At 38.0% G+C, this 21,932-nt stretch overlaps 1 protein-coding gene and 1 pseudogene across 2 annotated transcripts; one reads left to right on the plus strand and one right to left on the minus strand.

Moving 5' to 3' along the window:
• Positions 1-5,183: 5,183 nt before the first annotated feature.
• Positions 5,184-13,833, minus strand: LOC101312306 (annotated as a pseudogene). Its single transcript, XR_185456.1, has 27 exons — positions 13,561-13,833; positions 13,335-13,477; positions 12,972-13,251; positions 12,780-12,847; positions 12,558-12,627; positions 12,098-12,457; positions 11,503-11,582; positions 11,356-11,407; positions 10,967-11,120; positions 10,761-10,852; positions 10,298-10,332; positions 10,113-10,215; positions 9,913-10,003; positions 9,587-9,699; positions 9,155-9,337; positions 8,704-8,955; positions 8,241-8,336; positions 8,058-8,152; positions 7,880-7,943; positions 7,710-7,797; positions 7,548-7,621; positions 7,040-7,243; positions 6,854-6,927; positions 6,455-6,561; positions 6,099-6,217; positions 5,917-5,994; positions 5,184-5,788 (listed from the first exon to the last, which is right to left on the minus strand). The product of XR_185456.1 is annotated as a HEAT repeat-containing protein 6-like (transcript).
• Positions 13,834-15,653: 1,820 nt separating this feature from the next.
• Positions 15,654-21,127, plus strand: LOC101291780 (rae1-like protein At1g80670-like). The gene is made up of 12 exons (XM_004309449.1): positions 15,654-15,742; positions 15,952-16,008; positions 16,088-16,174; positions 16,447-16,524; positions 17,359-17,552; positions 17,848-17,989; positions 18,213-18,293; positions 18,659-18,787; positions 19,956-20,033; positions 20,211-20,282; positions 20,373-20,453; positions 20,540-21,127. Exons 2-12 carry the CDS (start codon positions 15,967-15,969, stop codon positions 20,582-20,584), a joined length of 1,029 nt encoding a protein of 342 aa, XP_004309497.1. The 5' UTR covers positions 15,654-15,742; positions 15,952-15,966; the 3' UTR covers positions 20,585-21,127.
• Positions 21,128-21,932: the final 805 nt, after the last annotated feature.

Consider the following 21,932-nt stretch of genomic DNA (forward strand, 5'->3'; position numbering starts at 1 on the left):
TAAGTGATCTACTCATATAAAATACACATTGAACGGTGAAAATGTGATTTTGTGATCGAAAAGTGGTGTAATCCCTCATCCCTTATATATGTACAAAAAAAAAGAATCCCTTAGTGAAAGGGTCATGTATATGTGTGTGTGTGTGTGTGTGTGTGTATATATATATATAATGTACACTCTAAAACTTGTCTAAATTGTCGTACATTTAATAATTGTTTACGAGATATCCCCAAGGTTTGAAGACGTCAATTTCTATGATCAGTATTCTAATACCATATATAGGAGGAGTCATTCTTTGAAATTAAAGCGTGTGACTCTTTATTTGGCTCCAAATTAAACGAAAATTCAGAAAATGTGCACGATTTATAAAAATTGGAAAATTTAGAGGGTAAATTTTCAAAATTAAGAGTATAAAGACTAAAATGAAATTAACCTCAAACCTGAAAAGATAAATTGAAATTAATCTTAAAAAGAAAAAAAATATATATATATATATATACAGCCGAGATCAGAAGAGGACGTCCGTGAAAGAGTTAAACTGCGGACGTCCACGTGTCAGCTAGCCATTGGTCAGCCATTGTGCGGGTCTTACCCACGTTTTCTTCTCTAGCTATGACTAGTTCATCATCTTCTCATCGGACTCCCTCATTCTTGAAGAAAACTGGACACAAAACCTTATGGAAGTTTTCTGATATATTTCTTGATAACGAGAGTTTTCTGATCTACATTGTATATATAGCTAAGGTAGAACATACTTTATCTCCTTTACACACTATTACACATAAGTAAAATGAAGATGCACAGTAAAAAGTAAGACATGAAATTAACCAAAGGACAATAGACTAGACTAATCCCACCATGCTTCTACTTCCAATACTCCCTCTCAAGCAGGATCAAGGGGATTCATTGAGGCAAGCTTGCCCAAGAGTTGATAAAAATGTCAGCCAACTGATCTTGGCTTCGAGTGTAAAAAGTTTCAATAATCTTAGACTGGACTTAAGCTCGAATATAATGGCAATCAACCTCTATGTGCTTGGTTCTTTCATGAAAGACCGGATTAAAAGCAATATGCATGGCAGCTTGATTGTCATAATAAAGAGATATTGGTTGACGAGTTGGGGATCCCAAGTCAGACAGCAATCCCTTTAGCCATATCAGCTCACAAGCAGTGGAAGCCATAGCTCGATATTCAGCTTCGGCACTAGAACGAGCAACCACTGTTTGTTTCTTGCTTCTCCAAGTTACCTAATTATTACCTACAAAGGTACAAAAACCGGTAGTTGACTTACGATCAAGAGAATTGTCAGCCCAATCAGCATCGGTGTAACCCATGATGTATGTGTTGCCATTTGGTTTCATCAGGATACCTCTCCCAACAGATCCTTTTAAGTAGCGAAGAAGACGCTTGACAATGTGGACATGAGCCATGGTAGGAGCATGCATAAATTGACTAACTATGCTCACTGCATAAGCTATTCTAGGGCGAGTAATAGTAAGATAAATAAGCTTACCAACCAGCCTTTGATACAACTTATATCCAAGAGGAGTTCACTTGATACATCAAGTTAAAACTTGCTGTCTAGGGGAGTGCTAGCTGGTCTGCTATCCCACATATCTGTATCCTTCAACAAATCCAGAACATACTTTCTTTGATTTAGAAACAGACCTTTATGAGAAGTAGCCATTTCTATGCCAAGAAAGTACTTAAGTGGCCCCAAATCCTTTATAGCAAACTTGCTATGGAGAGATTGTTTGAGAATGTTAATCTCTTCAACATTGTCACCGGTCACAATTAGATCATCAACATAGATTAGAACTACAAGCTTGCTTGTTGAGCCAATGCGAACAAATAGAGATAAATCAGCATTGCTTCTGCAAAACCCGACTTCTTCCAACACTGAACTCAGTTTGGCATACCAAGCACGTGGAGATTGCTTTAAGCCATAAATAGATTTATGAAGCTTGCAAACTATCTCCGGATCATTAGAATGGGGATGACCACGTGGCAACTTCATATAAACTTCCTCTTCAAGATCACCATGTAAGAAAGCATTTTTTACATCCATTTGGTAAAGAGGCCAAGCATGGTTCACTACAACAGAGAGCAACACCCTCACTGTGCTCATTTTTGCAACAGGAGCAAAAGTTTCCTTATAGTCTACTCCATAAGTTTGAGTAAACCCACGAGCTACTAATCTTGCCTTATGCCTCTCCACAGTCCCATCAGAATGAAACTTGGTCTTGTATACCCACCTACTGCCAACAACCTTCTTCCCTTTAGGAAGCCTTACCACACTCCATGTTTTATTTTCATTAAGAGCATGAAGCTCATCAACCATAGCTTGCTTCTACACATCATGATTATTTGCTTCCTCAAAAGTTCGAGGTTCTTGATTATTATCAAGCGCACTAAAAAAAGCAGTATGAGCAGAAGAAATTTTTTTGTAAGATATGAAAGCAGTCATTGGGTACCTTGCAGTATATGTCACATAATCCTTGAGTTTTGGTGGGGGACCTCTTTCTTGTATAGGATTTCTGCGAGGTAAAGCTGGAGGTGGAGAATGAGATGGAGAAGACGACTCAAAGACAGGTTGCACAATGAGTTCAGAATGATCAACATCTGGACCTGGAATCACTACTTCAACTTCTGAAACTGGGGCAACATGATTGGTAGACTGATTAACATCCCTATCAACAGAACTAATGGAAACTGGAACTGCAACACTAGGATGGAAAGACTATCTGCTATCCTCATCGACAGGAAGACTGGGAGTTGGAAACAAATCAAATAAAAACTCCCCCTGACTGTAACCATCCGATTTCCCAGCAAAGAAAGGAGTATTCTCATCAAATCTAACATCCCTTGAAACAATGATCCTTTTAGCAGAGGAGCTGTAGCATTTGTACCCTTTTTGAGTGGATGAATACCCCAAAAACACACACTTTTCAGCACGAGGATCAAGTTTCCCTCTTTTATTAGCTTGTATGTGAACAAAGCAAACACAACCAAACCCTTTCAGGTGAGAGATATCAATCTTCCTTCCTTTCAACACTTCAAGAGGGGATTTACCACCAAGCACTCCACTAGGCAACCGATTGATGAGATAGGTGGCAGTGAGCACACTTTGAGACCAAAACCTCTTAGGCACATTCATTTGAAACATCAAAGCTCTTGTTTTTTTCTAAAAGATCTCGATTTTTTCTCTCAGCAATTCCATTTTGCTGAGGCGTACCAACACAACTTGTTTGATGTAGAATTCCATGCATGCTCAAGTATTGAGACATGTTATTGGACATATACTCAGAACCATTATCAGATCTTAAAATATGAATAGATGATGAAAATTGAGTATGAACAAGGTTATGAAAATCCTTAAAAACATAGATGAGTTCACTTTTGAATTTCAAAAGATATAACCAAGTAATCCTTGTACAATCATCTACAAAGATCACAAAATACTTAAAACCGTCATGTGACTCAAGAACAGGACCTCAAATGTTCGAATGAACAATTTCAAAGGGTTTGTTGGCCCTTGACAGAGAATTTGGAAAGGGAAATCTGGACGATTTTGATAAATGGCAAACATCACATTGTTTCTCCGATTTAGACATATTTGGAAACAAACAGGACATCACTTTCTCATATGGATGAGCTAGACGTTGATGCCAAAGATTATGGTTGTGTACAGAACTTAAGCAAACTTGAAGACTCTTGGAAGCAAAAGAGTTTTGAACAGATAATAAAGACCATTCAAAAAGAAACCTACACCAATTATTTTCTTGGTGACAACATCTTGAAATATGACATTATAAGAAGAGAATATAACAAAACATTTTAAAGTGTCTGTAATTCTTCCAACAGATAAAAGCTGAAAAGGAAATGAAGGAACATACAGAGCAACTGACTCTATAAGATTAGAAAGCAATTTAATTTTTCCTTTTCCCAAAACAGAGGCACCATTTTCGTTTGCAAGGGACACTTTGGAAGGAATGGGAAATTGATTACAATCATGCAAATTTTGAAGTTTATTTGTCATGTGATCCGTAGCTCCTGAGTCTATAATCCAATCATTCTCAGCACAAACAGTGAGAGCAGTATACAAGGATGATAAAGTACCTGAAGTTTCTTCATGTGGAACACAATCAATTTCTGCAAGAAACCCAGAAAATTGTTTAAGGATGGCAGAGTGGCTTTCGCTCCCAGATATATTAGCTTCTTTGCATATGGTTTGTATTTGCTTCTTACTGAGATAGGCAGCAAACTCATTCCATATGCTTGTAAGATTACCCAGGCGTTTCACAAAAGGCTTATCTTCTGGTTTACTAACCTCCATAGAACTAAGACTTCGATTTGGATTTATTCCAACATTGGAAAAATATGAGGGTACATGAAACCTCTTAACAGATCTCTCTTCCATAATAGGATGAAGAAATCAAGGAAAAAAAAAGAGAGGAAAAGAACTCTGAACAGATCTCTCTTCCACAGAGGAAAGAAGAAATCAGAAAATAATCAAGAAGAGATACAGAGACAGGCCTTGGATTCCTGCTCTGATACCATGAAGAAAACTTGACACAGATTTGTGGAAGGTTTTCTAATATTTTTCTTGATAACAAGAGTTTACAGATCTACAATATATATAAAGCTAAGATGAAACAGACTTTATCTCTTTTACACACTGTTACACACAAGTAAAGTGAAGATGCACAGTAAAAAATAAGACATGAAATTAACCAAAGGACAATAAACTAATCCCACCATGCTTCTACTTCCAATAGGTAATAAGAGGTATTTGATCAAACCAAGTGAGTGAGGTTTATGCTAGGAATATATTTGTATGCAATGTTTTTCCATTTGTAAATAAGAGGTATCGAACGAAACCAAGTGTTTTTTCATTTTTAAGTGAGAGGTATTGAATGAGACTAGCTGACTTTGGCCTTGGAATACAGTTATTTTCTTGTTTTTTTGAATAGGGTGTGGAATACAGTTCTTATCGTATGGTAAATTTTGATCTTTGTCGTACCGACTACCGACATTATAAAAGATTTCATCAGTGGAATTCCAAATGGTGAAAAAGGTCAGAGAAAGCTTGGAAAGAGTAATCAGTGAGCATAAACCAAAAGTGAACCAAGACACAAAACGTGAGAACGGCCGACTTCTGAACTTTAATAATTTACGGCCGAAAGAAGAAAAACCTTTTGTAATTAGTTAATCCATACACATTATACAGTAAGGTTACAAATCACATAAAAGTTCCCTGTAATCTACTATTATACATGCACAGTAATACAACAACACTGACCCATTTGGCCATTTAGATCCTCATTTCTAACCAAACCCCCTCCAGATACCCTAAAACAGGGCGCAAAAGAACAAAAAAAGTAGGCATATGATCATGCTCAGAGCTCACCATGTGTTGTAATGGAAAAAAGGAGCCCAGTATGTCGAGAACCACCCCGCATACTATGTCTTCAGAAAAGCAGTATTTCTTGCATATTAGGTGACTATGCAAGGGACTTGGTCATGGGGTTGTACCCACATATAGCATACAAGTTCGTCGAGGGAGATTAGGAGAACTTATTGTATACTGTTCTCTAACTTCTCAAATTTCTCAGCAATTGCAAGATGCTTCTGGCCATTGTACAGCTGAACTAGTGACCGAATTGCATTGCATATCATTCCTTTCTTCGGGTTCTCAAGGGACTTCTTATTTTCAAGTTCTGGTTGACTACTTGACTCTCCTAACGATGAGCACAGTGTCTTGAACCAGTCTTCAAAGAATGAGGCTTTCTGTATGCAGCAAATGGGAAAATGAGCCAGAAGGACAAACATATCAGCAATGTGGGTTATTCCTCAATATGGAACAAAATTAATAAACTGTTTATGGAAAGTGGTGCTATCAGGATGTATAGACTTACTTTTACAAGAAAATCTTTCACCAGTTCATGATCAGAGCTTGAAGCGAGGATAAGAACATGCAATATCGTTGAGGTTAACTGAATCAAGCAGAAGATACAGTAAGTAAACACACCATATAGCATAGTTTACACCAAAATTGGCTCACATAACTACTCAGTTACAAGTGATTAGGATTATTGACCTGCTTTTCAAGAGCTACCCTATATTTGAAATTTGATGGTGATGCAATCTGGTTTGAACCTTGATTCTCTAATATATGCTCCAGACCCTGGATGACATCTGAGAAAGATTCCCCATAATCTGTAACAAACAAATAGGCATCTGTTTCAGTTTCCAGATTTTAGGAAGGAATGACTTGAAGTACCTCAAACACCAAAAGAAAAAATGAAAAAAAAATAGAAGCAAAATTTTGTCAAGGATGCATCCAAAAGATGACAGTCAACATCATGCAGGAGATAAATAGACAAAACTGGTACCACTAGTTACAAAGGCAACCAAACGAGAATTCTAGAAACAAGAGTAAATGCTTCTGCTCACCATGAACCGATGCTGGAACAGCCAGAGCAGCAGCAGCTTGAATCCTGATCTTAAAGTTGGAAGAATCACGTAATAGTAGTAGAAGAATACTATACACAGATGGAGCCCTGTCAGACAAACATGCATAAGTTATTACATTTTGTTGCAAGCTTATTGTGGAACATACAGAGATTATATGCTCATTGGGATTTCACTATTATCAAAAAGTTATTGATTGTACTTTCCGCAATTACAAAAGCATCAGGTCTTTCTTTCTTTTTTTTCTTTTTTTTTCATTGGGTGGGTGGGGGTGGGGGTGTGGTTTCCACAGATTATGCACCCATACACGTGTAAACAAAACTATATCAGCAAACAAATGCATTTCAACAGATTCTAGAAACAAGGTTCGAATTGCTTTACCAATCCATGTCTTGCAGTCTTAATGTCTCGTTCAGAAATAGGTTGCTCAAAGCATGACAAACATTCCATTGGACCTGTTAGATACATTTGAACTTTTAGTACAGAACACAATATATTAACAATAACGATACACATTCTAGAACATTACCCGTCTAATTTTCATTACGAAATTCTGACTATCGATACCTTGACATTACCAGTCGTAACACATGAAATAAATGCCTGAACAACCTTCTCAAGCCAACGCGAATCTCTCAAAGAAGCTGGATGGTATGATATTGATACATCTCTTCGACAACCTTTCCCAGAATCCCCTGTCGTCTCAAATTCAATTGTGCATTTGACAGATCTTGCAAGATTCCCTAGAGCTCTTACAGCATTTGATTTAATCTGATGGTAGGGAAAGAAAAGTCTCAGAGCTGTGAGAATACATATGATTTTCAATTACTATAAATTTGCAGAGTCTCATCAGAACCAAGCACAAGAATTGTGTGTGAGTGCGCAGTATCAAGACATTCTTATTTAGAGAGAGGTAGTCCTTCCTGGCACCAATATTTTTGTTTATTGAATTCCTTTTCTAGCTGCTCACATAAATTATTTAGTGAGTGTGTGTGTGTGTGTGTGTGTGAGAGAGAGAGAGACTTAACCAGAAATTATAAAAGAATTTAAATAACTTTGCTCGTTAGCACATTACCTTGTCTCCATCTTTAGTCAGACGCAAAGCGCACTCACTTAATAAGGTAAACAATTGAGAAATTTTAAGAGAGCCTAGTAAAAGAGAAAACAAAATATAATAATTAGTTTGAAAGCTGAAGCAAAGGTACTACAGAAATAGACCTAACTACATCACTTCTACCTCCAGTGTTTTCCAAGCTAAAATCATCAATACAATGATGGACAGAATCACATATGTTTGCCAAAGCCCAAGAAGCAGTTATTCGGACCTGAAAAATGACAATTTCACCTGCTTAGAATTAAAATGGAGCGTGTATGTTTTATTAAAGAAAAAGAGAAAAAGAAAAGTACCGAGACCAAAGGATCACGAGTGTTACTCTCCACAGCATGAACAAACTTATCAAGGATCTCTGCACTATAATTTGAGTTCTTAGTTGCACATTGCACAGAATTGATAGAGGACCAAGTTGATAACAAACAATACAAATTCGAGAGATCATTCAATGCACTTCAAGAACATACAAATCACCTTTGAGAAACCTGAGGAAAACATGAAATGACACCAATAGCTCGACAAGCAGCTGCCCTAACCGAAGGTACATCACCGTGTACGGCAGCACGAACCTACAAAGTTTTGTAGTTCAAATCATAAGCTAATTTCTATTGCATTCAACAAAATAGAGCATTTACAGTGCAGCTGAAGAAAACTCACAATAGACGAAAGAATGAACTCCTGTTTTTCCTTTGAGAGTGTACAGAACACAGAAGAAGTTATACCCGCAAAACAGGTAACTGAGGCAGCTCTCACCTTCCAAAAGAAAAGAAGAAGAAAAACGTCAAGAAGTGCAGACTAAAACATAAAAACACATCTATATATTTAACCAACTTAATCAAGACTGGGGACAGTCTTCATCCTGGTCAAAATGGCTTCAACTGTCGACACATTAAGAGACTCCAAATAAAGACAATGCAGTGATACAACTATTGCAAAAAGATCTGTTGTTTTAATCTCCTTCCAAATTCCATTAAATCTATTGCATGCTATGACAACTGTTTGACATTATATTATAATCTGCAGGAACACCAGGCACATTTCTTAAACCCAGGACCATCAGAATATCTAAAATTGTTCAAACAAGCAATTTTATCTAAAGTCACTTCATATATCAACTAACCATTGCAGAAGTATGTTGTAGAATTAAAGGCATATGCTTCTCAATTGCCTCACACCACTGCTCAATTCCAGACTGACATGATGTGAGTTCATCTCTAGTATTTTCAAAATTCTCAAGTTCATATGAAGGAGCTGACGAAACTTTCTTCATCCTTATGCAGTCAGATGTAAATGGGGCATCAAGTAGTTTATCATCTAAAGGGTCTTCAGTTCCTTTAAATCCAGATATTGCACGAAGAGATTCATCCAAAACCTGATATAATTGGCATAAAGAATCAATATGTCTGTATATGTAGATATAAAAATAGGAAATAGATCATTATTGTTTACAGAAAAACGCTACAACTTCGTAAGATTTCACTTTACTTTCTAATGAAATGAACAGATTCACCAAATATATATTTTGATTGAATAGGGGAATGAAAAACTCAATAACAGCAAAGGTCTCTTACTCTTATAGCAGCTGTAATGATTTTTTCGCCAATAAATCCAACAGAATTTCCAGTATGCCCTTTCCATTGTCCTACAGGAACTTCAGGAGTAGATGCCCTCAAAAGGTGATAAACGGTGGTGGATATTTGTTCCCAACAGGAAAACATTATACTTGGATAATTGTGTGACACAGCCCTAAGTGCCTGCAAGTGACAGCATAAGTTAATGCAATGAGACATTTTTCTTAGTTATAACAATGACATGCATGGACAATGCCACATGCCTTTCTACAAAATAATCAGACTTCTAGCACACAGATAAGATAACACTATCGGAAAAGCATACATATTTCTTGGTAGTTGATAGCCTGTTGATGCAAAAATGTTTGCCAGGAGAGAATCCTTCCAATCAGAAATCAAGACACAAATTTTAGGTTTCAAGCCGTCTTACACTAGTTACAGTATTACCTGAAGAGCCTCAAAGCATATCGGTGGGTTGCTAACTTGTTCTGAAAATTGAAACAATGTAGAAAGAACACCCGACTTCTTTTTGGCCTCAGCAAAACCTGGAGACAAGGCACAGTACAAATTTAAGAAAAAATAGATGAACTTCTACAGATCAGTTAACCATTTGGAGAAAAAAGAAGCTGACTAAATTATCATTAGTTACATGCTGACCGGTCGAATTTGTTTCTCTTTTTGGTGAACAGTAGAGTCTAAGAACTAGCTAGTGAGTATTAGTAAAGTTTATCTATCTATGCCGCAAAACTTAAGCTCACCATTAAATATCTCTCTCTGAAGCATTTCTTTAATTTGTGGTGAAGATGGTGAGGTATTCAGAGCTGTTGTCAAGCAACTAAAAGAAGCAGCCTGTTGAATGAGATAAGATATAGTATAAGGTATCACAGTGAGTAAGCGCACGCATCACAGATATTGTTTCCGTGTTATACAAGATAAAAAGAGCATAAGGAGTACTGACCAGCAGGCCAGTCTGATCACTTTTATATTGAAACCCATTTTGTATCCTTTCTTGTAGAGATGTAAAAACTGTTGGCAACAGTTCTCCAGGCATCCTTGTGTATCTGTAGAATGATGATTGACGGGAACAATAAGTACACATTAGATTATCCTCAAAGAAGATAACATTAATTAGAAAAAGAAAACAGCAATGCAGCATCACCATTGGACTTATTGACTGTCTACAAGTATATTCTAAAATGAATGATATGTTATTGAGAAGTCGGATCCATCCTCGTCTTAAATGTTGAAAAGTTACAAATGATAGAGGACATGAAATGCCATCATGACTTTCACATAGGATCCTAATGCGGAGGACAAACTGTCTCGCCCAAAAGCCAAAAGGGGTGGGTGAGGGGATGATCAACCAAAAGGTAATAACAATGCACTTGAAGCTGTAATTCATATCATTTATTCCAACTTCTCTTTTTGTACAGTAAAAGAAATATCAAATTGAATCATGACAAGATCACTCTAATTAATTCAACAGAACACTTTGAATACAGATTAAGGGCAGTATAAGAAGATTAAACAAACAAACAAATATGCTACACTGAAAAAAAATAAGAAAAAAAACATTAACAATGAAAATAATTTGGTGGGAGAATACATACGGTGTAGATGATATCAAAAGCATGAGAATCTTGAACAAGGATGCCAGTAATCGATTATGAGTTTCTCGCTGAATTAAGTATAAAATACCTGCATCAGATACATCAGCGTCTTATATCAAAAGAGAATAGTAGATATCCTGAAACATGTACATGTATAACAACACCGAGAATGAACTTTTGCATTATAGTGCCTTTTACATACCTGTATGAAGCTGCATTAGTATATGTCCAAGGGAACTTGAAAGTGCTGTAAATGATCCCCGTTTAGAAGACTCTCTGAACTCAGCTACCTGCAGTATAACAGAAGAAGGCCCATCCAACATTGCTTCCAGAGTTGAGGCTGATGCAACCCGTGCCTAGGCACCATATAGAAGCATGTCAGCTAGAAGCACCACTGAAGAAAATTCATTATATCATTATATGACAATCAGAAGATGTTTAAAAGTTGTGAATATGACAAAAACATTTTCCATGCACTGTAACAAGTAAAAAAAAAAGTACACGTTTTTATATACATCTCAGGTATAGCTGCCAAATCATTCACCAAAGGGTAGTGAGGGAACTAAAAGTAATAAGAAGGGTAGACAATACCTTTAAATAGGGATCAAACAGCAAACAAGTCATTAGTGTTGCTTCAAACTTCCTGTATATCAGAAGGTAACATGAAACGAGAGAGAGAGAGAGAGAGAGAGAGAATAGAAATGAATGAACAATAGATTGGAGGCATCTGATGCTTACCTAGGTTGTAGTACATCACTGGTTGGCAGAAGCAGTGTCCATTGGCTACTAAATGATTTTGAATCAGCTTGACAGAGATCCTTCAAAAAAAATTGAAAAAAAATTGTCAATTGCTCTAACATTAAAAGTTTGCACTATCAAAGTTGAGCATACCATCTTATCCACATATAATGCAGGATAAATCATGTCATTGTTTGATTTGTCTTCAACTCCTCATGTTTCGAATTTCACAAGAAAAAAGGTATTCCAGCTAACAAATTCAGCTCAAAGAGAAGGTACTTCTCAATGAAAGATCAAAAAACATATTCCTTTAATCTTTCTGCAGTTTATGTTTTAACATCTTCCCTTTATTTCAACTTTTGGGAGATGTCACGATTAGGCACCAAAAAAACGACCTAATATCTTTCAAAGGAGAGAGTCATAAGACAGGGAACATATTTCCTATTGTGTAGCCGACTGTTGATGATAAGATGAAAACAAGAATACAAAAAAAAAAAAAGGAAAGAAGAAGAAGAAGGGAGCTTAAAAGGCTATATCTACAATTATTCGACATTGGGATAAAACATGACAAACCAAAATGTTACGCAAAACTTACCTGTATACAAACAATAGCAGCTACTCTGACCTTCGATTTCTGATTGCTCTCAGTGTCTTTAAGTGATCCATCACTGTCACTGTAATCTGAATCTGATGAGGTGAAGTCAAGTGTGGAAGATTCCTGATCTGATAAACCTTGAGAATTTCGAGCTCCAATCTGCTTTGAACTGTCCCTTTTGCGTAGGTGTGGAGGTCTATATGGACTACGATCTGTCTTTTTAGGATCTTCCAAACCAGCCTTAAGGCTCACTACACTAAGTTCACTCTCCTTTTGACCAGTAATCGGCCTGCTAAGCTGGCTTCTACTACTGACACCATAGGAGAGGAACATTCGCAAAGCAGCTACAAAACCTGACACCTGAAAAAATATAAAATCCCCAGAAAATATGAAGGATAATAATCATAACCACATTCAATATATAATCTAAAATCTGATACACAAGACATTAATAACTTACATGGTCAGAGAGGGAACACTTACGATCTGCGAGAGTCGAGTGTAGACAATTCAGGAGAGATAAATAAAACCTGCAAAAAGCATCATGACAACTATATGTAAGGATGAAAAGTTACAGAGAACAAGGCGAAACAAGCAGTGCTCTAGATTCATGCTTTCATTTATATCTTTGTTTACATATTTCTTTAGAGAGAGCCAACAGAAAAGTTCAAAGGAAAGTTACCTCGACATTACAGTATCTTCTACAAGCTGGCTTTTAGCTGCCAATACATCCATCACTTTCCTAAAAACCTGGTTCAAATAAGAACAGCCTCTATTTCAAAACAAAACAAAACAAAACAAACAAAAAAAAGGCCTCAAAATGAAATGTACATAAGTAGTTTTATAAGCACAAATCGAGAAGAGGGATTGCTACCTCAATAGATGATTTCCAGATATCTACAGGAAACAACGAGCCGGCCCTAGAGATTGTTTCTCCAAGCACATTGAATGCAAGGGTCTGCACTTCCCATAAGCTGCCATATTGCGGCATTGGCTTTCTCTTTCCAACTTCAGAAGCAGAGCTCTGGTTGCGTAACGAATGCGACGAGCTGCTTAACTCCGAATGGCAGCTCTCGATTAAGCGCAGAAGGAACTTCACCAGCTGAATCTCATCAGCCGTAGAACACTTCCTCTGGTAGGTACTCATCACACGCCTAGAAATAATAGAAATTCATATAAAATTTACAACAACAACACACATTTGATCGAAATCGAATCGAAAACCAGAGGAGCTGACCTCAGAGTCTGTAAGCATTCCATGATCGGCGTAAATGACGAAGAAGCAATGAAAAATTGAAGCATCTTGCCGAAACCGTCGAGCATGATAGTCCACGAAGCTGAACTGAACTCAAGCGGAAGACGATGGCTGACGTCATGGATCTGAAATCGGAATTTCATTGAGGTTAATATGAAGAAGCAAAGCATGGGTTGAAGAAAGCCAAGGTCTCGGTCAGAGTCGATACCAGGTGACTTGTGTGTGCGAAGGTTGAGGTCAAGTCTCCGGCGCCGTGAGGCTTGTTGGTGACCAATTCCATCACGAACAGCAAATCTGACGTCACCTCCGGCGGAGGGAGGTCGGGCGCGGCGGAGAGGAGAGTGTGGGAGTGGGAGAAGATGAAGTTGTGGAGGAGGTCAGGGATTGGAGTGCGAGGAGGAGTTGTGAGGGATTCGTCTCTGACGGTCAGAAACGCCGTGCGCCACCACCTCACCGGCGATTGTGATGCAGACGCCGTCATAACGACTTTGCTCGGCTTCTCAGTCCCTCTCCCATTCATTTGAGTTTGTTGAAATCGGAGACTGTCCAAACTGTTTCCGTTTCCAACAGAAGGAGCCGGAAAAGAGCAAATAACCATGGGCCGGGTCAATTGGCACCCGGATCCATCGTATTGAAGGCCCTAATTGCAGTCCTATTCGACTACGGTGGAACCTAGGTATATCTCCCAACTGCATTAGGATTATCCATTTGTAGTGTAACATTTTCTATAAAATTTATATTTGTGACTTTTTTTTTTTTTCTATGTTATCTAGTGTTTCAAATTCTCTCCAAAGGTTGAGCAGTCGCTGAGATGCGACGATAAGTCTCATTGCTTCCGTAGAGCTGTTTTATTGTCCTAAATATGTGACTCACGCTAACGCTGATAAAAGCTTAAAAACGAGCTTCCATGTCCACTATAAACTGTAAACATGTTCAAAACTGCACCACGGTCTTGAACATACTCTTACCTCATAGATTGTATTCGTTCATATGATTAGTATCTCCATATTCTTTCATCACAAATTCTTTCATGTATTCTCCATGAGTCGAGCAGGTCATTTCTCAATCACATAAACAAACTTCTCTTGATCATTGACCATAACATACTATTGAATAAACCGTGTTATTTTCTTCTTTTCTCCTAAATGCATAAAAGTGTGAGTACAATTAACAATCAAGGATAAATAGCTATCAATAACTTGACGTCTCATTTCTTACCACGGGTGTTCATTGATTCTCCATACCTATCAAATTTTTGTCCATAGCACAACGTTAATTCATTTCGATTTCATCCAAGAACTAATTTCCCTGAAATTTGAATGGCACTGTACACATGAACTATGCTTGAATAGTAAGATTTCTAGCTCCAATTTTAATCCCACAGACATAGAACAGGTGAAGATTAAAAAAAAATGACATGAAATCATTTTGGACTTAATGTGCTACCAAGATTAATCAAAAGTGTCGATAGTCTAATAAGAGTAATTACGGTTCGTAGCTATCAACTATAGTAAAATCACACTTCCGACAACCACCGGAAATACTCGGACAACTCCACGCCTATCTCGCTCCGACGGCTACTGCCGGTGAAGAATCTGCCGGAACTGGAGATCCTGTCGACAAACTCCTTGAGCCAGCTCCGACCTGCCACGTCAGCAGCAAGAATGGCCTCCGACGGCGGCGGCGGCGGGAGCTCGTTGCCAATCTCGAGGTCGACGAGCGTCATCAGCTCGGAGTCCGACGGAGCAATCGGCGAGCGGGCAGGTCTGCTGCGAGCGGAGCCACGTGTCCACGCACGACACGTGGAAGGCATGACAGCACAGCGGAAGCAACCTGAGCTGATCGTCGTCCTCGAACTTGGAGAGGCAGACGGCGCAGTCGGCGGCGGCGGACGACTCGCGGCGGCTCTTGATGGTGGAGAAGGCGAAGACGGGGAGCGAGGCGACGGGATCGGGCGCGGCCGGAGAAACTCGCCTGGTGGAGACGCGCGGGGAACCGTCGTCGCCGGAGGAAGAGCTGACATGGCGGAGGATTCGGCAGATGATGAGAATGACGACGGTGATGACGACGATGAGAAGGATGATGAGAATGGAGGAGGTTGATGACATGGCTGAGAGTGAGAGAGAAGTGAGAAGAGGGAGGGAGAGAGGGGCTGGTGGTTTATTTAAATCTCGCGCTCTTTAGGCTCATAGCTTACTATTAAAGCTAATTAATCTCTCGGTCGTAATTTAAACGCTAATCTCACACATATATATATAACCACCCCCTCTCTCTATCTGCCTTCTCATTCCACTCGCTCACATTTTCTCAATTTCTCTCTCTAATTCCAACTGCTCTTCGTTTTCAAAACCCTCCGGGTACCGTCTCCGATTCCCTACGCTCTCTCTCAGGTACTTCGCAAACCCTAATCTCCGGTTATGCTTCGTTTATCTCAGATTAAGCTAATGCGGTACGACTGATTAGGTTTTTAAGCTTGTTTTCTCTTCAATTTTCGCTGCGTTTAAAGCACGATTAACCGATTGATCTGCTAGGTTTGGCTTAATTTCTTCGCCTGCAATTTGATTTTACATGTGTGATGAAGGAGCTTTGTTTTTCACAGAGTTGAGGATTTTCAATGTCGTTTTTCACGAATCACAATCCGAACAATTCCTTTGAGGTGAATTCGATTTCGGTTTCTGTTGTTTTATTATTTAGTTTTGGTGACATTTTAGTGACATTATTGTGTAATTTTACAGGTTGCTCAGCCTCCAACCGATTCCGTTTCAAGCCTCAGTTTCAGTCCTAAATCGAACCTTCTGGTCTCTACTTCCTGGGACAATCAGGTTCCGATTCGCTTTCTTCTACCATTTTTGTACTTGTTTGGTGTATAGTGCTTAAATTCTCTTTGGTTGCTATGGAAGTTGCTTGTAGAGATTATAGAGGAATGAAACATTTCTGTGACTATGCCATCGGATATGTAGTAGTATGATATATGAGTCTATGTAATTCACAGTAACTTAAGTAAGATTTACTCACAACATTGTTATGATTTAGCAACCACTTATTAGAGTTTGGGAATGATCAGGTGGATGACTGATGATATGCTTGTGTTTAGGTGCGGTGCTGGGATGTTCAAAAAATTGGAACAAGTATTGCTGCTACACCCAAGAGCTCCTATTCGCATGACCAGCCGGTACTTTAACTTCTCTGTTTTAGCTTGTTTTTCTTTTAATCTGGCTTTTATCTAAACTGTTATCTGTGGTGTAAATAAAAGAGGTAAGCAACTGTGCTAAAACCATCTGCATTACTTCAATGTGTAATCGAATCATATACGTGCATAGTGAACTATAATGAGTCAGTCAGTTGTGATTTTCAATTGCAACTATGCTGTGAGTTTAAGATTTCTGTCAGTTTAGATTTAACCTGTGTATGCCTATGGTCTGCCTTTACCTGTAGAATTTGCCCTTAGAACTTTTGACTCCACATGGCCTGCTCCATCGATAGAGCTAGGATCATATATGGTCCTCTGATATGATTCTCATATTGCACAAGTACAACCTATGAATCTATGATTGTTACGTGGCTTCACCAAGCTCAAGGGAGCCTTGTCATATTAGATATTCTTCACGTTTTCCCTTTAAGTCGTAGTGTGTTAAACTGTTAATACTCACACCGTATTAGTTTTTGCTGTTTGCTTTGAGATATTATTTCTCAAGCATCAAGACCAGACAAACAAAATGATAACTGAAAAAGAATGTGTGAGACATGTTGCAAGATCGTAGGTACAGAACATATACACGAAGGACAATTTCCTGTACAATATGGTGTTGAATTTAAAAAATGCGTAATTTGTGCTGTCATTATGTGATATCATTGAATAAGATAGAGTCTTCATGATCGAGCAAGGTTCATTATTTTCCAGTGATTTTTCCATGTATGTGCCTGTGATTTAACTTGTGACCACCAACTTCTCTTTACCTTATGTTTAATACAGTACAAATGCTAATATATGAAAATCTATATGTAGGTTTTGTGCTCAATGTGGAAGGATGATGGGATGGCTGTGTTCTCTGGAGGTTGTGACAGGCAAGTTAAGATGTGGTCTTTAATGTCTGGAGGCCAACCGACTACTGTTGCTATGCATGATGCACCCATAAAAGAGATTGCTTGGATACCCGAGCTTGCGCTTTTAGTCGCAGGAAGCTGGGACAAGACTTTGAAGTAATTAAAGCACATCCTTCCGTCTCAAGTATTTGAGTTATCTAAATATTATACGCGCCATGGGTTTATGTGTCTTGTTACTTGAAGGTTATAGCCAGCAATCATTTGCTCCTAGGTCCTAAGTATTGTTCTGTGTCAACCTAATGTTCTCATACGTCTGAGAACTAAGTTTCTTCCAATTGTTCTTTTCCTTTATTGTTTTGCCACCTTAAATTTATTCATAAGTCAAAAATCTGTATCTCCCCTTAACCTCAAGTTATCTGTTAATAACCATATCATCTTGGCCTATTTTCAGGTATTGGGATTTGAGGCAGCCAAATCCGGTGCATACCCAACTACTTCCCGAACGCTGTTATGCACTAACAGTGAAATATCCTCTGATGGTTGTGGGAACAGCAGACAGAAATCTGATCATGTTTAACTTGCAGAATCCAAAGGTAACATATAATTTTCAGAAGGTGTGGACAAGAAAAGTAGAAAAAAACAATGGAGGCTTAAGCTCCCAGTGTCCAGAATCCAGAAAGAACATATGTTTTGCATTAGTTAACTTTAGCGGGACTTTGAGGATAATCTTCTGGCTTTATAGAATTGTTTAACATGAAACTGTAGTTGGATGTTCAAGAGATTATTATTGGCTGACCTCTGCGCATATTCTGACAGACTGAATTCAAGAGAATCATTTCACCCCTTAAGTATCAGACAAGGTGTGTTGCTGCATTTCCTGATCAGCAAGGTTTCTTGGTAAGTATTAACACTTTAAACCTTTGCTGCCTGAATGAATAGATTACTTTTAAACATGTTGCATCAAATACAGTTATACACACACACACACACACACACACACACCAAACATGTAATTACTTGCTTGAAGGAAAAAAAAGAAGAATATTGAAGAAGATAAATAAACATTCCTTTTTTCTTTTTTTTTGAACAGGAAATAAACATTCCTTATATGCAGATGTTTATCAACACAGATGATATACCTCTTTTCTTTTTTCTGATGGTGTATTAGGAGACTGATATATAACTATACAAGTTTTTCTTTGCTTGACGACTATTGTATTTTGTAAATAAGATATAATGCTTCTGATGTTATGTTCTGCCAGGTTGGTTCTATTGAAGGGAGGGTTGGAGTGCAGCATCTAAATGAAGGACAGGAAAGTAAAAACTTTACCTTCAAATGCCACAGAGAAAACAATGTTATTTACTCAGTCAACTCTATAAACTTCCATCCTGTAAGATTTCTGTCTCCATTCTTATTTTTCTCTTTGTCATTATTTTCTGGCTGTGAGTGTAGATTGTTTAATAACATTTTGTTGTTGTTTAATCCTATAACTAAAGAAAGAGAAGGTCAGGGAAAAGATGTTAGGGATGATAAGTGGAGAAAGGAGTGGTTTATACAATGAAAGATTTTCATTTTCATAAAGATCAGTAATCTATAATAAGTACTGGATTGTTTTGCTTGTTGACTTGTCATAGTTTGCAAGAGTTAGAGCAGTTTTATATTTCATTACCTAGATCTTATGTAGTCTTCCGTTGGGATCATGACTAAGAAAATGAAAATTACAACTTGTTGCTTTCATGGACTTGTGCATTTTTCAATGTTTCTCCTGAGTCCTGACAGATGTTATTTAGTTGTGGGAAAAAAGTCCAAAAGCTCTTGATATTCAACTAAGATTAATTTAAGATATATTTTCCTTTCCGATAAGTACATGTCTCATGGGTAAACTTGATATAACACAACCTCTTAGTTGATTTCTTATGAAGTGTGAACATTCAATCGCACCTCAAATCATCCTCATCAACAACAAAAAATATAGAAATTTTGTTATTGTAACATTCTATCACACATTTCTTTCTTACTCATAAGACATGTTTGGTTACTAGTTAGTCTTTTTTGGCGTCTTTTTGAGAATCCAATTCATACGTTTGAGTTTAGTGAATGCAGTTCTTTTGGGAATCCTTAATTACGCTTTCAAATACTGGACAAAATACTACGTATGGCATAATGATGGATAAGATTTCTGGAAATTTCATAGTGATGTCTGGTTACAGGTTCTTTATATGCGTATACAATAGATCATACATATCATTTAAGGTATGGAGTGTTCTTTTCTGATGGCTACATTGAGACATTCATGAATTTTACACTATCCCATCATAGCTTCCTCTTGATGTTGTATCATCCATATATGAAGTCTACTGGAACTTGGCATACATTTGATTTGTTGTAGTTTGTTCTACATCATTCTTGTCATAGGTCTGCCTAGTTATTTTTATCTCAGTAGTGCCAACTTATAAGTCATGTTCATTCTGATTCTGGAAGTTTACACTGTATATAGTTTATTTTCTGCTCATTCTTATTATTTGTCCTTTAAGATCTTGTTGTGTCACTTGTTTCAGGTGTATCACACATTTGCTACAGCTGGGTCTGATGGTTCTATCAGTTTTTGGGATAAGGACAGCAAACAGAGACTCAAGGTTCTTCTCACATCTAATTTATTTATTGTTTTGCTAGTCTTTTTCTCTGCCTCTCTCACATATTCTCTCTTTCCTTAATTCTGTACAACAGATCATCATTTTATCACCTGGATTCATCGTTTTGATCTTCTGTAATTATATGCATATAGTTGTCTAATACAGGTTTTCTGATTTTAGGCCATGTCAAAGTGCAATCAACCCATTCCTTGCAGTACTTTCAACAATGATGGTTCCATATTTGCATACTCCGTAATTTTTCTCTCCGTTATTTTGAACCAATGTCAGGATGAGTAATAGGATTCTCTCTCTCCTAAACATGAGTCCAAATTTGTGTTGTAGGTTTGCTATGACTGGCACAAGGGTGCAGGAAATCATAATCCTTCTACTGCAAAGACATCGATTTTCCTCCACTTGCCACAGGTATATCCAGCGACACTTCAACAGTTTTATTAATCGATCCCTGAAAATTTTTGAACACTCAAAAGTATCTGCCATTTCGGCTGCAGGATGCTGATGTAAAACCCAAGCCAAAACCTGCTGGAAGAAGGTGAAGCTGGTTTTGAACAACCTGAAAGTGGATGCAATCTTATGACCTCTTTTTGTATATGTGAAAACATCTTAGTAGTTGCTAATACCAGTAATACGTGATCATGGCTAATCAAGACTAGACTATCCCCGCCCTCCTTCGAGTAGTCGATTTGGTACAAAGGTCCCTCTTCTCCTGTTTCAAATCTCCTTTAATCCTCATCAAGCCGACCCCCATTGGTTTGTTTGCTAAATACTAGGCCTGGCTAGGGTGCAAGCCAAATGTGAATGACACTAATTGTAGAATATGCTAGAACCTTTGATATTTTGTCCCTGCTATTCTACTAGAGTTATCTGTAACTGACCTTGTTCTACTGCCATATTAATTCTCACTACCCTGGTCGCTAAGGCGTTTGTGGGTCATACATAATACAAGTACTATTGTACAGAATTGGGTTGATAGCTGCCTTAAACAAACTCATTGATTATAGGAGCATGGGCGTTGTTCCAAGTCCCCACTCCTAGCATTCTATCATTTCTATGCATCTTTGCACTTTAATTCTGATTGTGAAGTTCCCTCTGATGAAGGCAACTGTGGTTTGAATAGTTGGTTTCCCGGGTTGTATAGTACTGCTACTTGCTTGTTACGTGGGTTGTGTAACAACTCTAACCATGAAAGTTCTAGTATGTGGTTAACTGGTAGGACTAGTTGCGTTGCCCACAGCCACATATGTGACTTGTAATAACTGATTCGTACAAGCCGACTCGGTGAGTGACAAGTCCATCCCAAGTTCATTTCACTCTTGTGGACCTAACTTTAATTAGGGATTTCACATTTTTGGACTATTTGCGTACGTGTTTATGGTCGTTTTTCTTGGGTTAAGAGGTATGTAGATGGGGAGAGGCGGCTCACCAGTCTAGGAACATTATGAACTGATTGTAATCTGCATGAACATGAACGTGACTAACACCCGGTAGCGGATTACCACGTGTGAGCAGATCATGCTAGTCCAAGGTTTTTCATCTTGTAGACTTCCAAGCATATGCGATCAGACATCAAGATAACCCAGACTCTTTTAGAAGCTGACACTTTTTACTAACATCATATGAGTCCAGTAGATCAGTAACCTAACAACAGAGGACTTGTAATTGTTGAGGCTCAAACTTGAATGAAGATTCCACTCAAGCAAGTGTCTTACTAATCTTGTGTTTCTCGTCGTATAACAAATTTAACCAAGTGTTTCCGGAGCATTAGAGGCATCCATATTGAGGGAGGGTAGTGAAGCTATGTTACCAAGAACTGTTACAATGTCAGCAATTTTCTCCTCATAAATCATAACCTCTTCCATTAATCTTTCGATTTTATACTTCGTG

Source organism: Fragaria vesca, unplaced genomic scaffold (assembly GCF_000184155.1).
Source record: "Fragaria vesca subsp. vesca unplaced genomic scaffold, FraVesHawaii_1.0 scf0512956, whole genome shotgun sequence".
In the NCBI taxonomy this organism is placed as follows: Eukaryota; Viridiplantae; Streptophyta; class Magnoliopsida; order Rosales; family Rosaceae; genus Fragaria; species Fragaria vesca.

Coding starts and splice junctions, on each gene's coding strand:
- LOC101291780 (XM_004309449.1), top strand. CDS start 15,967: ATGTCGTTTTTCACGAATCACAATCCGAACAATTCCTTTGAG. Junction 16,009..16,087: donor ATCCGAACAATTCCTTTGAG/GTGAATTCGATT, acceptor GTAATTTTACAG/GTTGCTCAGCCTCCAACCGA. Junction 20,034..20,210: donor ACAGCAAACAGAGACTCAAG/GTTCTTCTCACA, acceptor TTCTGATTTTAG/GCCATGTCAAAGTGCAATCA.